This window comes from Prinia subflava, chromosome 15, assembly GCF_021018805.1.
Source record: "Prinia subflava isolate CZ2003 ecotype Zambia chromosome 15, Cam_Psub_1.2, whole genome shotgun sequence".
Lineage (NCBI taxonomy): Eukaryota > Metazoa > Chordata > Aves > Passeriformes > Cisticolidae > Prinia > Prinia subflava.
The window spans coordinates 17,156,845-17,170,236 of NC_086261.1; the positions used below are offsets into that span (position 1 = coordinate 17,156,845).

General features: G+C 46.2%; 1 protein-coding gene across 2 annotated transcripts in view; it reads right to left on the reverse strand.

Annotated features, from left to right (window-relative positions):
* Positions 1-13,392, reverse strand: part of CSNK1G1 (casein kinase 1 gamma 1) — a 100,090-nt gene that overhangs the window by 36,432 nt on the left and 50,266 nt on the right. For both annotated transcript variants that reach the window (XM_063412772.1, XM_063412770.1), the window contains one exon: positions 11,729-11,798. In XM_063412772.1, coding sequence (XP_063268842.1) covers positions 11,729-11,798 — 70 coding nt within the window. The remainder of the gene's footprint in view (positions 1-11,728; positions 11,799-13,392) is intronic.

The window sequence follows — 13,392 nt, forward strand, 5'->3', positions numbered from 1 at the left end:
CTTTTATATATTTGATTGGATGTCTTTCAGAGATATCTTCCTTCAAAGTACAGCTGCATAAGCTTTATAATACAGTCCTTCACCTTCAATCTTACCTGGAGGAGCTTAGGGAAGGACAGAGATTTTGGGTGATTGAGAGTGTTTTCTTTTGTTTGAGAAATAGCAGTTGAGATGTGAAGGAAAACAAGCAGAAAATGCAATTTGTGACTCCAGCACCAGCTCACCTGCAGGTGGAAAAAGAGGTGGTGGAAAAGGTCTGCCACAATCTCACCAACCACTCCTAGGCTTCACAAACCTTCAACTGGCAGAACATTAGGGAAAGAACCTAAAAATAGTGATCTGATGCAACAACCACACAGAGAAAGATCCCTATGGAGAAGTGGGGCTGGAGGAACCAGAAGAGGGCTGGCACTGTGGCAGCTGCCGTGATGATCCACGGGGATGACCACCATGCTGTGAGTGCTTCCAGCCTGTAAAGCTCCTGAATTATTTCCTTGCTCTCTTGCACTCTGGTACTGTGGTTTGAGAGCCCATGATTTACCTTCAGTTCTTTCTGACTCACCTGAACAGGGTGAGGAGCAGCCAGAGCCCCTCACGTATCTCCTGTCCCTGAACATCCTCCTGCTCTGTTTGCTCCCACTGCTGCCAGACATTTGGTTCTTTGCTGCCAGCTTTTCACAGCAGCTTTTCCCTGCTTTCTCTGGGCAATAAATCACTGCTCCCAGCAAATGCTGGATGCTCTTGCACCACTGCCTAGCAGGAATTTCTGCAGCATGACTTTCCACTTCAGCCCATTGCTGAGTGAGGAGGAGGAGGAGAGGCAAAGCAAGGCCCTACTCCTGGCCTTGGGTATGGAAAAGGTGCAGCTCAAACACTCTCTGAACTCAAGAGGATATAAAGGAGAACATCAGAAGCTGAAAGGGACCTCAAAGCTGCCACGGGCAGGGACACCTTCCAGCAGGCCAGGTTGCTCCAAGACTCATCCAGCCTGGCCTTGAACACTTCCAGGGATGGGAAAGCCACAGGAAGGTATTGGATCAACCCCTTCTCCCCGATGATGGCAGAGAAAGCCGAGTTTTTCATGGGAAGAGACAACACCAGGCATGTAGTGGTGCAACAGTTGTGTACGAGCTACTGTCATCTCCAAGGAGTTCCATGCAGACTCCAAGGCTCCAGCCTCACTCCAACTTATCTCAGGATATGCAGGATGTATTTAATCCCTGCTGTGTTTTGTTTCATTTTGGTAGTATTTGAATCTACAAAAAGAAAAGGTATGGGAAAAGGAACAGCAGAAAAACAGAGCGGGGAAGGACAGAAGGAAGAACATATTTGTTCTTGCTGCTGGTAAAAATCCAAACAATTTGATTTTTACTTCGACTGCAGAAAAACAAATCTCAGGATCACTGTGTTATTAGAACAGGGTGACATTTCATCTTCTTTGAGTGGTACAAGGTGTTTTCCTGACATGATGGCTTCACTTTATTAAACTCTTCACATCTACAAAGCAAGGAGCACTTGAAGAGGGGGTACCAAGGAGACATTCATATTTGTATTCATAAAGATAAAAAAATATTGGGAAGAAAATCAGCCCTGTCTGAAAAGGTCAAATGCCAGAAAACTTTCAAAATTTGGGAAATTTACCCAGAAACACCAATTCTGAGGCAGTTTTTTAGCTCTAACAACTAAATTAGTCAAGTGAAATTGTTTCAATTCTTGACAAACATGAAAGAATAAAGCACAGCACAATAAATTGCTTTTTTTGGCGAGTTTCAAAAGACTAAATTCACATTTCTAGGGCTTGGGGGAAACGACTGCATTCAAATCTCCATGTTACTGTTGGATTTTATATCCAACACAACATCTTGCTCCAGTGATGATGGCAGCTGGATCACAGAACAACACCTTAAGAGATGGATAAAACTAGTAAATAATTTTAGAAGAGTTATTTTAAACCACCCAAGAAAGTTCTAGCTCAAGTTCTATCCTTATTACCTTTTCCCACACACCTGCAATACAAGGACAGGGATGAAAGAAAACCACTGGAACAGCTGCCCAGGGCAGTGGTGGAGCCACTCAGTCACATTCCTGAAAGGATTTAAAAGCCACATGGATGTGGCACCTGGGGACAGGGGTTCATGGTGGCCTTGTCAGCACTGAGGTATGGTTGGACTGGATGGTTTGAGAGGGCTTCTTTTCCAAACTAAACTATTCCTTGATTCTGCTCACTGCAGGCTGTGTGAGCTCTGCCAGAGCACATCTGTGTGGCCAACTGGGTTCTGCTGCTTAAGAACACCTACAAAAATCCAACCCAAAAGAAAGAAAGAAGCCAACAAAGAAACAAATTTCCCTCCCTCCCACCCCCCTCCAAAAAGAAAAAAAAAATCCAAGGAGAAACTGGAAAATGTTCCTGATCAGTTTTCCTTTGCTGTGCAATTCCTCAGCCCTGCCTGTGAGAGGGGTTAAGTGGCAGGTTTGGGCCATTTCATTTGACCCAGGCAACAGAGAAGTGGAGAAGAAATCATGGGGCCCTTGGTAATTTTCTTTCTTTTGAGAACAAGTTCATGGAATCATGGAATATCCTGTGCTGGAAGGGACCCACAAGGACCAATGAGTCCAACTTCCGTCCCTGCACAGGACACCCCAATAATCCCACCCTGTGCCTGGGAGCGTTGTCCAAACACCCCTGAGCTGTGGCAGCCTTGGGGCTGTGACCATTCCCTGGGGAGCCTCTTCAGTGCCCCACCACCCTCTGAGGAAAGAATCTTTTCCCAATATCCAACCTAAACCTCCCTAACACAGCTCCCAATATTCCCTCATGGTGTTCCTGGTCACAGGGAGCAGAGATCAGAGCTGCCCATCAGGAACACATTATGCACATAAAGTGATGCGTGTTAATGACATTACAGGTATGATCTTAAGAAAAATAAACAACAAGAGTTCTTGTTCTTCTCAGCAGCACCCAAATTTAACTCCAGAAGCAATGCTAGGGAAAATGCTACTTCTGGGCAGATGAAAAATGCCACAAAAGCAGCAAAAACAAATTGCTGGTGCTGAATTGCTCCTCTGCTGCCTGGAGAACCATTTTGGTTTGACCACACCAAGTCCCGGGTGGCCCCTGCTCTTCCTCAGCTCATCTCCACAGGATGCTGGCTGGAGGCAGAGATTTTCCCTGCTTCCTCCCCAGCTGCACACGGGGGTGACACCACCACGATGACAATGCAGGGAGGGTGTGACAGGCTGAGCTGCAGCCACAGCACTGAGCAGTGGCCGCAGTCAGGCTCACCAGGACAGCACAGCAACAAAGGCCAAACTGGCACATAACAGGCAGATTTGTCATGGATCCAGCAGCATTTTTAACTGGAGTGGCAGATCTGTGGGTCAGTGCAGCTGGATAAAGCAGACAGTGGTATCAGACACCTTTGGGTGCTTAGGAGGAAGATGATGCTTGGCCTTGCTCGGGCAGCTGAAGGCCAGATTCCCACCAGACTGTGGTGGGACAATCCAGTGCCATTTCTGGCAGCACAGCCCCATGTGTCATCCCAGAGCTGTGCTGGGATCTGCCCACAAAGCTTGGGTGCAATTCAGGCCCCCAGTACTCGTACTGGTCCCACTGGGAGGGTGGATTTTTGTAGGTTTGCCCCTGCAGCAGCGTCAAACTAGAAAGTGATGGATAAGAATCAAATGCATGTAAACTCTCCACGATGAGACAATAGATTGGCATCCTTCTGTCCCATCACTACTGTAGGATTGGAGGGAAAAAGGGATTTTTCACACGAGCAGGAAAGTGTTACCCACACAGCCCTTCCAGCCTGAGGGGAAACCTCCCACTCCCTCTTATCTCAGGAGAACCTGCTGCCAAACAGAAGTTCAGAGGTGCTAAAGCAGATCCTACCTCCAGATATCATCTCTGTTTCACCTTAGGAGAGCCAAGTAGGAGCAGGTAGGAATGGAATCTTAAAACTGCCACTTTGAGACAGAAAAATTATTACAAAGCTTCAGAACTCCTGCCTGACCCATCACAGACTCAGGCAGAACTCGTGGCTTATCCTTTCGCAATGAGAGGAGGTTTTTCAATAGCTGGCAGGGCACAGCTCCAAAACACAAATTCCAAACCCATTGGAGAGCCTGTCTGGGAGGTGGACAGCCCTCCATACCAGGACTTCCCTGGCACAGCTCAGTGTTTCACCTTAGAAATCTCCAGTGTGGGTAGGATGCCTCTACTGCATTGGAAGGGATCCCACTAAATCTGGCACCTTCCAAAGGGGAAAAAGCTTTGTTTGTAACAAGAGCTTTGGCTTTTTTTGATTAAAACTAATTTTATAGCTTTACATCTCAATTAGTTTCTAAGTGCAGCATCCTCATGGCTAGAAGAATGTTCATAGGTGGGATAGGAAAGGGGGACAAGCAGAACAGCCAACCAACTCCTAATCCTTATTATTTATCCTGACCCTCATTGCCAAACTGGGTTTTTCAATCAGTATAAATATAAATTCCAAAGTTTATCTGCAAACATCACGTATCATGGGGACTCCCCATTCCTGGAAGTTTTCAAGCCCAGCTTGGACAGGGCTTGGAGCAGCCCAGGATAGTGGAAGGTGTCCCTGCCCATGGCAGGGAATGGAGTAAGATGAGCATTAAAGTCCCTCCAAAGCCAGAACAGTCTGTGGTTCTGTGGTCTTCACCTCCCCACTCGTGGCTGAGGCACTCCAGTTTCCAAGCACAGCCTGGGCTGATAGCCAGCAAGATGTATTTCAGCTCAGAGTTTGCTAGAAGGTACCAGAAGCAGCACAGAGACTTTAATGATTAAATGTCTGTCCCTCTCCTCGAGCCCTGCTGGGTCCTCTGAGCAGCAGCACATCCCACAAACTGCTCTTAGTGGACATGGCTGACTGGAGGAGAACCCAAGGAGGCATCTGGGATGACTACAGGTTTATGGCCATGTCAGGCTTCAAGGAAAAGTGTCTCCAGGAAAGGCATTTTGCAGCTTCCCAGCATCCTGCTGTTCCCTTCACGTGCTGCCTGGAGTTGCTGGCATTTGATTTGTTATTACTGCCACAAATACCGGAAGGGTATGAGATGCATGAGGACTTTTCTGAATATAAAAAGGAAACTGCCTTAATCTCATATTCAAATATTAATGGCCTTGCTTTAAAAGCATCTGATAACTTCCAATTGACAAAACCTAAATTTAGCCCAAGGAAGTCAAAACTTCTGATGCTGAGATGCTGAAATGTGCACATTCAGGAAGCCCTTCCTAACAAGGGAATGGCCAAGTGAAAAACAGCCAAGTATGTTTAAATAGTGAAACATAATTCTCTGGAGATCAACAGAGCAAGCCAGCTCTGAAAGCAGCAGGGTCTAACTGAGCACTTTACAGTAATCCACTACATTTTACTCTTCAATTCAAAAGCTTGGAAGTCCAGGATCCCTCAAGTTCAAGCTCCCTGGACTACACTGACTTTACAATGAAGCTGCTGATTCATATATATTATATATATAAAATATATATATATATCATATATATTATTCATATATATTCCTTAATATGCAGCTCAGCGTGAAGGTCTCCACTTTTTGCCTAAAAAAACCCCATCCTCAGTAGAATAAAACTGTATCTCCACTGCTGAACATCTCCCACCTATGGCCAAGGGCACACTTCTGTGCACGATTTGAGAATGCAGATGTTCTTCCTCGCTGGCACAAAATTAACCCAACATCTTAAAACCTTCAGGTCTATTGCAGGCATCTGAGGTAGGGAATGACAGACATGAGATGTGTCCAAAGCTGCTCTCCTTGTAAAGAGATGTCAGTTTTGTATCACCTTGCATAGATGAGTCACTTATTAAATACTCATAGTCACTGAACACCGGCAATCTAAAATATTTCCAGTATTTCAAAGGAGGAGGCTGCAGTGCTATTCCAGAGTGTTGTAGTGTGACAGGTATGAACAAACCCTTCTATACAATAAGAAGGACATAAAATACCTCAGGTGACAGCCAGGTGTTTGGACACAAGTCCAAACTCACTTTGGGGTGCAGAGGGGAAATCCTTGGAAGTGTTCAAGGCAAGGTTGGACAGAGTTCTGAGCAAGCTGGTCTAGTGGAAAGTGTCCCTGCCCATATGGCCACAAGATGAACTTTAAGGTCCCTTCCAATCCAAACCACTCTATGAATTTATGACCATCCCCACCCAGCAGCTCCAATCCCCCCAAACCAGCCCCTGCTGAGGGGTGACCTGGCTCAGCTCCTGGCCACAGCAATGTTTCCATCCAGGTGGCAAATATCAGTGGGAATTCTGACGATTAAAGTGACTGTGGCCAGTTAATCGGTATGTTCACACTTCTTAATTAACCGAGGGTGGGGACCTCTTGCACTAACCCTCCCTCACACAGCCTCGAGTTACTCCTGCTCCCTTGGGGAGGGGTGTTGAGCACAACGACCTCCCTGTAAAATCCTGCTGTTGGCAGCTCCACCAAGGCGACCTGTTTACATCCATCCTTTACCAAAATGACCTGTAATTGCCATGTGAATGACAGCATTGTGCAACTGGCATGGAAAGAATTTCTTCGTAAAGCACACCGATACATACAAAGTGTGTGTGGGTAAAGCACGAGCAGCACAGGAAAAGGTGCTCAATGCAGGCAATCCCGACAGGAGAACTCCAAAGGCAGCAAGGATAGCAGACAGCTCAGCCACGCCGAGGAATATATATGCAAATATTGACTAGACTATGCAAAGGCTTGGTTATTTATACCACCTTCATTTCCCTCAGTCCTACCTCCTGACAAGTAAACAGACTGCTTCGCTCTGGCGAGTTGTGCAACACAGAGAGGTCCCGAAGTAAACACACAGACTCCATACTTCATTAGAGGTGAACTTGTTTACAGAGCAGGAATTAAAACAAAACCACGGAATCCGTCAATATTCTATATGTACTGACACAGCCCTCCCTGACTCAGAACATTCTGCTCCTCCACTGTGACTCATCCGCTGCGTGGGCTGGGGACAGCAGAGATCTCGGTTTCCTGGGATTCTCCGGCGTTTCAGACTCCTCTTCTGCTGCCCACCACGCTGCTCATGACGCCCGGCATCCGCTTGCCAGCGCTGCCTGCCCGTGCTGGGGATGACCACGGGCCCCGGAGCCGTGGCACAGAACTCAACGCGCAGCGTTGCCACGTGTCTGGATGAATCACACGTGCCAAGGTGGGACTGCGAAGGGTGGGGGAAGGCGTGACTCATCTGCCAGCTGATATAAAAATAAACTACTACTGAATCAAAAATGCATGACTTCTGCACACGATGTGCACAGGCAGAAGCTGTCACTACGTGGAAACCTGAACAGCGGCTCCATGCAGACAAAAGAAACCAGGAAGCACGCAGTGCTCCATTTTACCTTCCAAGTGATGCTTACAGGGAAGGCATTACATATGGCCTCAACAGGGGGAGATGCCAGAGGTGCTTTGAAATGTGGTATCAAGTCCCAGAATGGTTTGGGTTGGAAGGGACCTTAAAGCCCACTTCATTTTACCCCCTGCCATTTCACCCCCTTCCACTATCCCAGGTTGCTCCAAGCCACATCCAGCCTGGCCTTGCGCACATCCAGGGATGGCACAACCTGTGCAGAGCCTCCCCACCCTCACAGGGAACAATTTCTTCCCAATATCCCATCTAACCCTGCCCTCTGGCAGTGGGAAGCCATTCCCTGTGTCCTGTCCCTCCATCCCTGTCCCCATTCCCTCTCCAGCTCTCCTGGAGCCCCTTCAGGCCCTGCCAGGGGCTCTGAGCTCTCCCTGGAGCCTTCTCTCCTCCAGGTGAGCACCCCCAGCTCTCCCAGCCTGGCTCAGAGCAGAGGGGCTCCAGCCCCTGAGACATTTCTGTACCCTCCTCTGGACTTGTTCCAGCAGCTCCTGAGAAGATTATTAGATTCTTCTAATCTAAAATCAGCTTCAAAACAAAAAGACCATTCCTATTATCCACAAGCAAACAGAGCCCACAGGACAGAGCCAATGGAATCACTGAGACCATCTGGTGAAGCTGGAGGTCCTCTTGCCCCCGTGGTATGGAAGCAGCAGATTCAAGCAGTTGTACAAAGCACCAGAGCATGGAGAAGCCCAGGAGCTGAGGAATCAGCTTTGGGGAGGAAGGAACAACTGGTACAGCCAGTCCTCAAGGAGGGTGACAGAGTAAGAGCCTAATTTTGGGGAATAACCATCACACTTGGACTGTGCTACTCACATTCACGCTCAGGTAGGTGCTGCCAGCAGGACTGACTGTGCCACCACCAGTAAAGTGAGATCCTGGGGAGGCTGGTGCAAGCTCACGTGGCTTTTAGGATAAAAACCAATCATTAAATGGTTCAGTACAACACTGATGAGAGCAACACAAGTAGTTTGCACACTATTAAAACTACTTCAGTTATCTTGCTGAGCAAATGGACTACCTAAAACCTAAATGAATTACATTTCCTTAAGGAAAGATGCCCTTTCCTGACACACCCTATGGACTGACCATCAGGTGTCTGACTCCATGCCCACGCTTTGCTGTTTTGTTTTGCTGCTCACATGAAGGTAAAGTGCTCATACACTATTTTAGGTTATTAAATATTTAATTCCACAGCGAGAAAGAAGCAGCTAGCAGATGGTCACTGGGCAGCAGGGCCTTGCTCGACTTCTGCAGGGAGAAAGGTTCAAGGAAGAATCATGCAAATCCTTCTATGTGCAAACATTCCTCCAGTTAGAGGAAGGGAATTACAGGGGAACTGCTAGTTTCCCTAAAACAAGGAGGCACTAAAACATCAGAGACAGCATCAAATATCCAAAGCAGCACATCAGAGACATCTGTTAGTTGGTTACTCCTGACTCAGGACTTTCTCTGAATCTACTGGATCCATCCACCAGTATTGAGCTGTTCTGAGAAGCACCAAGAAGAGCCACATTCCTACAGTTTAGATCCCTCTGACAAACTTCTCCCTGCTCCATCACTTAATCTAGTGTGAAGCACCTTAAGATGTCTGAGACACATGAAATCCAGTCTGCTCCTTTGCTAATCCAAGCTGACTAGGGATCCTCATCTGAGCCATGTGGCAGGCAGAGAAACTGGTGCTGCTGGGAGGGAACAGATGCAACTTTGGTGCCCTGTCAGAAAGTCCTGGAACTTCAAAACTGATGAAGCACGTGGCACAGGGAGCCACAGAGTCACTGCTAAAGGAAGAGGCAGTTATCACATCCTCTGTTCATGTGGAAACATCTCACATGGAAGCTCATCTCAGGATTTAGCTTCTGAATTACTGGGCTGTTTGCTACTCTGTCCAACTGCACCAAGGGAAATGCAAAAATCGACTGAATAGCTTAGAAAAAGGAAAAAATGGCTATTTTCACTATTTTTTATGATGTCAAGTGAAGCAGGCAACTGATACCCACATGCATCCTTCAGGCATTTGCCAAGTAGGTTGGTCCCTTCCAGCCTAACCTTTCCTCTGACTACTACCCAAGAGCAACACTTTAAAAAATGTTTATTCTTAACACCCAAGAAGGAAATCACCATTAAAACTCTTCTTATTAGGAAAAAACCCCCCATTTTTCTCCCAAAGCTGCAGGTGATGACAGTTCTGACATCTCAGAGCTCACTGGGACCATCTGGCTGCGCAGGCAGTTGAACGTGGCCGCTGAGCCGCCGAGGGGACGAGGTGGCTCCTGTGGTGTCACAGCCAGGCTCCCTCTGCTCTCCCTCCTTCAGCTAAAGGTGGGAGCTGCAGCCAGCCACGTCATTTGGCAGGATTAATTGGCAAATTTATCGAGCAGAATGTCACATGCCACGCTACTGTTGTTCTCTCTGAGTCACGCACACCATGTGTTCGGACACTTCCAGTCTCCGTTTGGCAAGTGTAGCACAATTCCAAGTAACCAGACATCCCTACTGGAAGTTCAAGCCTGGCTGTTTGAGCAGCTCCAGAGCAAGGATCATTACAGAGAGCCTGCCACTAGCAACATCACTAAGAACAAACTCTATTTCCCCAGTGTCAGCACTTATTTATCTGTTTTTCCACTCTTCCTCTAGTCCCTGGTGCAGGCACCAAATCAAGCCTCCTTGCTCCTGGCAGCCTGGCTCCACCAAAATTTGTTTTGTTTGGATTCCAGGTTTCATGGCGAGACCAGAATTGTTCACATCCTCCACTCCAGTCTTGGCCGATTTCCAATTGTTTTAGCAAAACTGCAGCACAAGAGCTTCTAAAGGCATCCAAGAGCTCATCAGAGCTGGGTGTGTGACACCCGTGGGACCACACAGAAAGAGAAACAGAGTCAGGATGTTCAGGAGGCTTCTCAACAGTCCCTTGACAAATGCTCCAAGACAGCAGATTAAAGACTAGGAAGGAATTCCTCCCCATGGGAGTGGTGAGACCCTGGCACAGGCTGCCCAGAGCAGCTGTGGCTGCCTCATCCCTGGAAGGATCCAAGGCCAGGCTGGACAGGGCTTGGAGCACCCTGGGCTAGTGGGAGATGTCCCTGCCCAGGGCAGGGGATGAAATGAGGTGGGTTTAAGGTCCAGTCTAACCCAAGCCATTTTATGATGCCATGAATGCTCTGAGTGGGTAAGTGTGACAGGATGGAAAGCTTAAATTCTTTAGGAACAGGGGAAAACCTAAAAATACTAAATGTGAGCAAAATAAAGCCATTCCTTCAAATTTTCAACAGTTTTATAATCTCTTAATAACATCTTTGAAGAGTGGAAGGAAGCCAAGTGGTACAGAAAAAGCAGACTGGGATTCATTCATGTGTCACAAGACTTGGGGGCTGGGCTACCCCAGAAATCACAAGCACCAACAGAACTCCAGCAGGAAGTTCAACTTAGTATTTTGGTAATACATTATTACCAAAGTATTTCTGGATGTCCATCAAACACCCTCTGCAAGTGAAAGCCGGGTCCATTCAGAGAAAACAGGAAAAATAAAATCAGAAGTATAAAAAAACCTACAGTAATGTAAGAAACTTGTCAAAACCCGAAGTCAATACATGATCAAGGCACAGAAGGAGCAGAGAAGGCTGTTCCTTCACAGAGATCTCCTTGAGCAGTGGAACACCCTGCACGAGGCTGTGGAAATCCTTGGCATGGGAAACAGCACATGCTGAAAGGCTCTTCAGGCTTGAAAAACAACCATAAATTCAGGGAAGAAAAATCCAAACACCGTGAGACACAACTTAAGCTCTGTAAAAGGGAAATCAGAGACTGCCAGAAAAAAAGGTATAAAAACTTCCACCTTTGGCTGATCCTGCTCTATTTTTCTCCTACTTGCTGTAGACCATGGTTGCACAGAGGAACCATAACGCTTGTGGATACTCTTATGATTTAACAAGTAAAAATGAAAACGATTTCCTAAGTTTAAAGACTTTAGATCACCTACTTAAGGGGTGTTGTTCTATACACAAATAACTTTCCATTCATTGACAAGTCCTGTGTTTTACAAACACGCTTACAGTGGTATCTCCATATCAGGGAATCCTCACAAACTTGAGGTTTTAGGTTCCCACAATTACCCAATATCATCATTATAATCCCATTCTCACCAAATAGCTTCCAAAACTTGTGTGAAGCTAAAAGGAACTGGCCCAGATTCTTAAGTTCAAGTCAGAGTTACACAACAAATACTGTGGTGGTGTTTGATTTAATAAAGAAATCCCTTTATGAAAGAAATTTAATAAAACTTTTGATAAGCTTATGGTAGGTTTACTCACCCGCACTTCCGAGTTGTTTATAAAATCTGTATTCTAAATGAAGCTGTGGTGCCCGGGATTTAATTGGTTCCTAGAATAGAAATAAATAAATTGGTTAAAATCAGTTTGACTAAAAGAAGTTCTGTCCTATACTTGAAGATTTGTGTATAATTAAAACACCCTGGATTGAAATTCTAACAACAGACTTCACCATTACATGTCATTTAAATAAGAAGAGAACAAAAAGCAGTATGATTTGCTCTCTGGAGGAGAAATAACCTTCTCATTTAAATACAAAGCTCACTCATTGCAGTGAAATTCAAGAATCATTCCACAAAGCTCCTGGTCCTTGCAGAACAACCCTGGACATTGGCAGAGGGAAGTCAAGGTTGCAAAAGCTCAAGCCCCACTTCACTTTCTGGGCACTGTGATTGCCCACAGTGCATTTGCTGGTCTCCAGCCTGTATTTTTGAAAAATGTTGAGTCATACAAGTGTGTTTTAGATCAGACCACAGTTGCTCACAGCAAGCACCACAGTGCAGCCAGACAGTTGGGAAAAAGGAAGAAGTCTCCCCCTCCTTGTGGCAGGTGCCAGTCAAACATCTCGAAACACTCAATAATATTCCATTTTTATCCACAAAATACAAAAAATTAGAATGGGTAGGTCTGCAATGCACCCAAACCATCCCATTTATCAACTGTTACTCATCTGTGCTTTACATACAAGACTTAATGCCTACGATCCATCAAGGCATTAATGTGCAAGATTACAGAGGTTCTAAAAATATAAAGTTAATATGGAGAGGATTAAGAGGCTGGAGTAATTACATTTGCAATAAAACTGTGCAGTTGGGATAGGCATGGATGTGGGTTCACCAACTGCCCAGGCAGCCTGGAGACAGGAGTTAATACTGGTTCAATTTTGGTTGACCTCTAGTCTACACTGTAAGACTGATGTCTACACTGGGTGTGAACTCCACAGTCAAGGCTCCTTCCTAAGTGTGGAGAAGGAATTCTGTACAGGAATTCAGACAATTTGACCAAACAAGCTGTTCCTCATCAGCTCAAGTCATCCCATCCATTTTCCAGCAAGGGAACAAATGCTCCTGGTCACTTCTCAATCAGAATCATTGAAAAGGCCTCCAAGGTCACAAAATTCCTGATGTTTTAAAGCTCCAGAAGACAGACATGACCAAATACTCAGCAAACAATGTGAAAAAATATTCTGGAGGAAAAACTGAACCTGCACCGAAGGCAAAATACACAGCAACACACAAACAAGTTTGTTACATAAGTCACATTTAAATTAAGATAATTGTTGCTGGTGGCTTGAGGGAGAGTCTACGGACACCTGCAGAGCACAGGGATTCAAGGCAACAGGAACTCGGCATGTTCAGGCAGCAGTTTATTCATCCAAACATCCAAAGGGGAAGGATTGATGTAGCAGGACATGATGCTGCTTGTGACAAAATCAGGGCAGGCAACCCTCAGCCACTTCTGCATCAGGAGCTGCTGGAGCCAGAGCTCTGGACACCTGCCAGAGTCATGGCAGCTTCCAAGAAGATCATACCAGCACAGATGGTTGTCCTGTAGGCCAAGGGCTTAGGGATGATAGCAGATTTTGTGTTTGTAGCAAAAATAACTGAATTGCTACTGCCTAACGGAGAAAATCCGCAGCTCGAAGC